At 72.8% G+C, this 331-nt stretch overlaps 1 protein-coding gene across 1 annotated transcript in view; it reads left to right on the top strand.

Annotated features, from left to right (window-relative positions):
- Nucleotides 1-331, top strand: part of PAPLN (papilin, proteoglycan-like sulfated glycoprotein) — a 49564-nt gene that overhangs the window by 18306 nt on the left and 30927 nt on the right. Inside the window, exon 11 of the mRNA XM_015562003.1 lies at nucleotides 40-254. Coding sequence (XP_015417489.1) covers nucleotides 40-254 — 215 coding nt within the window. The remainder of the gene's footprint in view (nucleotides 1-39; nucleotides 255-331) is intronic.

Here is a 331-nt window from a genome sequence, read left to right as displayed (position 1 = left end):
AGGACAGGGGTCGGGGGAGGTGGGGGCTCTGGCAGGGGGGCTGGCGGCTCTGGCAGCTGATGGGGGGCTCGCCCTGCACAGCGGTGAAGAGCATCCAGGGGGAGTACTACCTCAACGGGCACTGGACCATCGAGGCCGCCCGCGCCCTGCCCGTGGCCAGCACCACCCTGCACTACGAGCGGGGTGCCGAGGGGGACCTGGCACCGGAGCGGCTCCATGCCCGCGGCCCCACCTCGGAGCCCCTGGTCATCGAGGTGAGCAGGGCTGGCAGGAGAGACCTCTGGGGTGAAGAGGGCACCCGGTCCCCTGGAGGCCGTGGCAGACCTGCGGC

Source organism: Myotis davidii, unplaced genomic scaffold, assembly GCF_000327345.1.
Source record: "Myotis davidii unplaced genomic scaffold, ASM32734v1 scaffold17, whole genome shotgun sequence".
Classification (NCBI taxonomy): Eukaryota; Metazoa; Chordata; class Mammalia; order Chiroptera; family Vespertilionidae; genus Myotis; species Myotis davidii.
The sequence above is the reverse complement of the archived record's forward strand: the minus strand, read 5'-3'. Positions and strand labels throughout refer to the sequence as shown.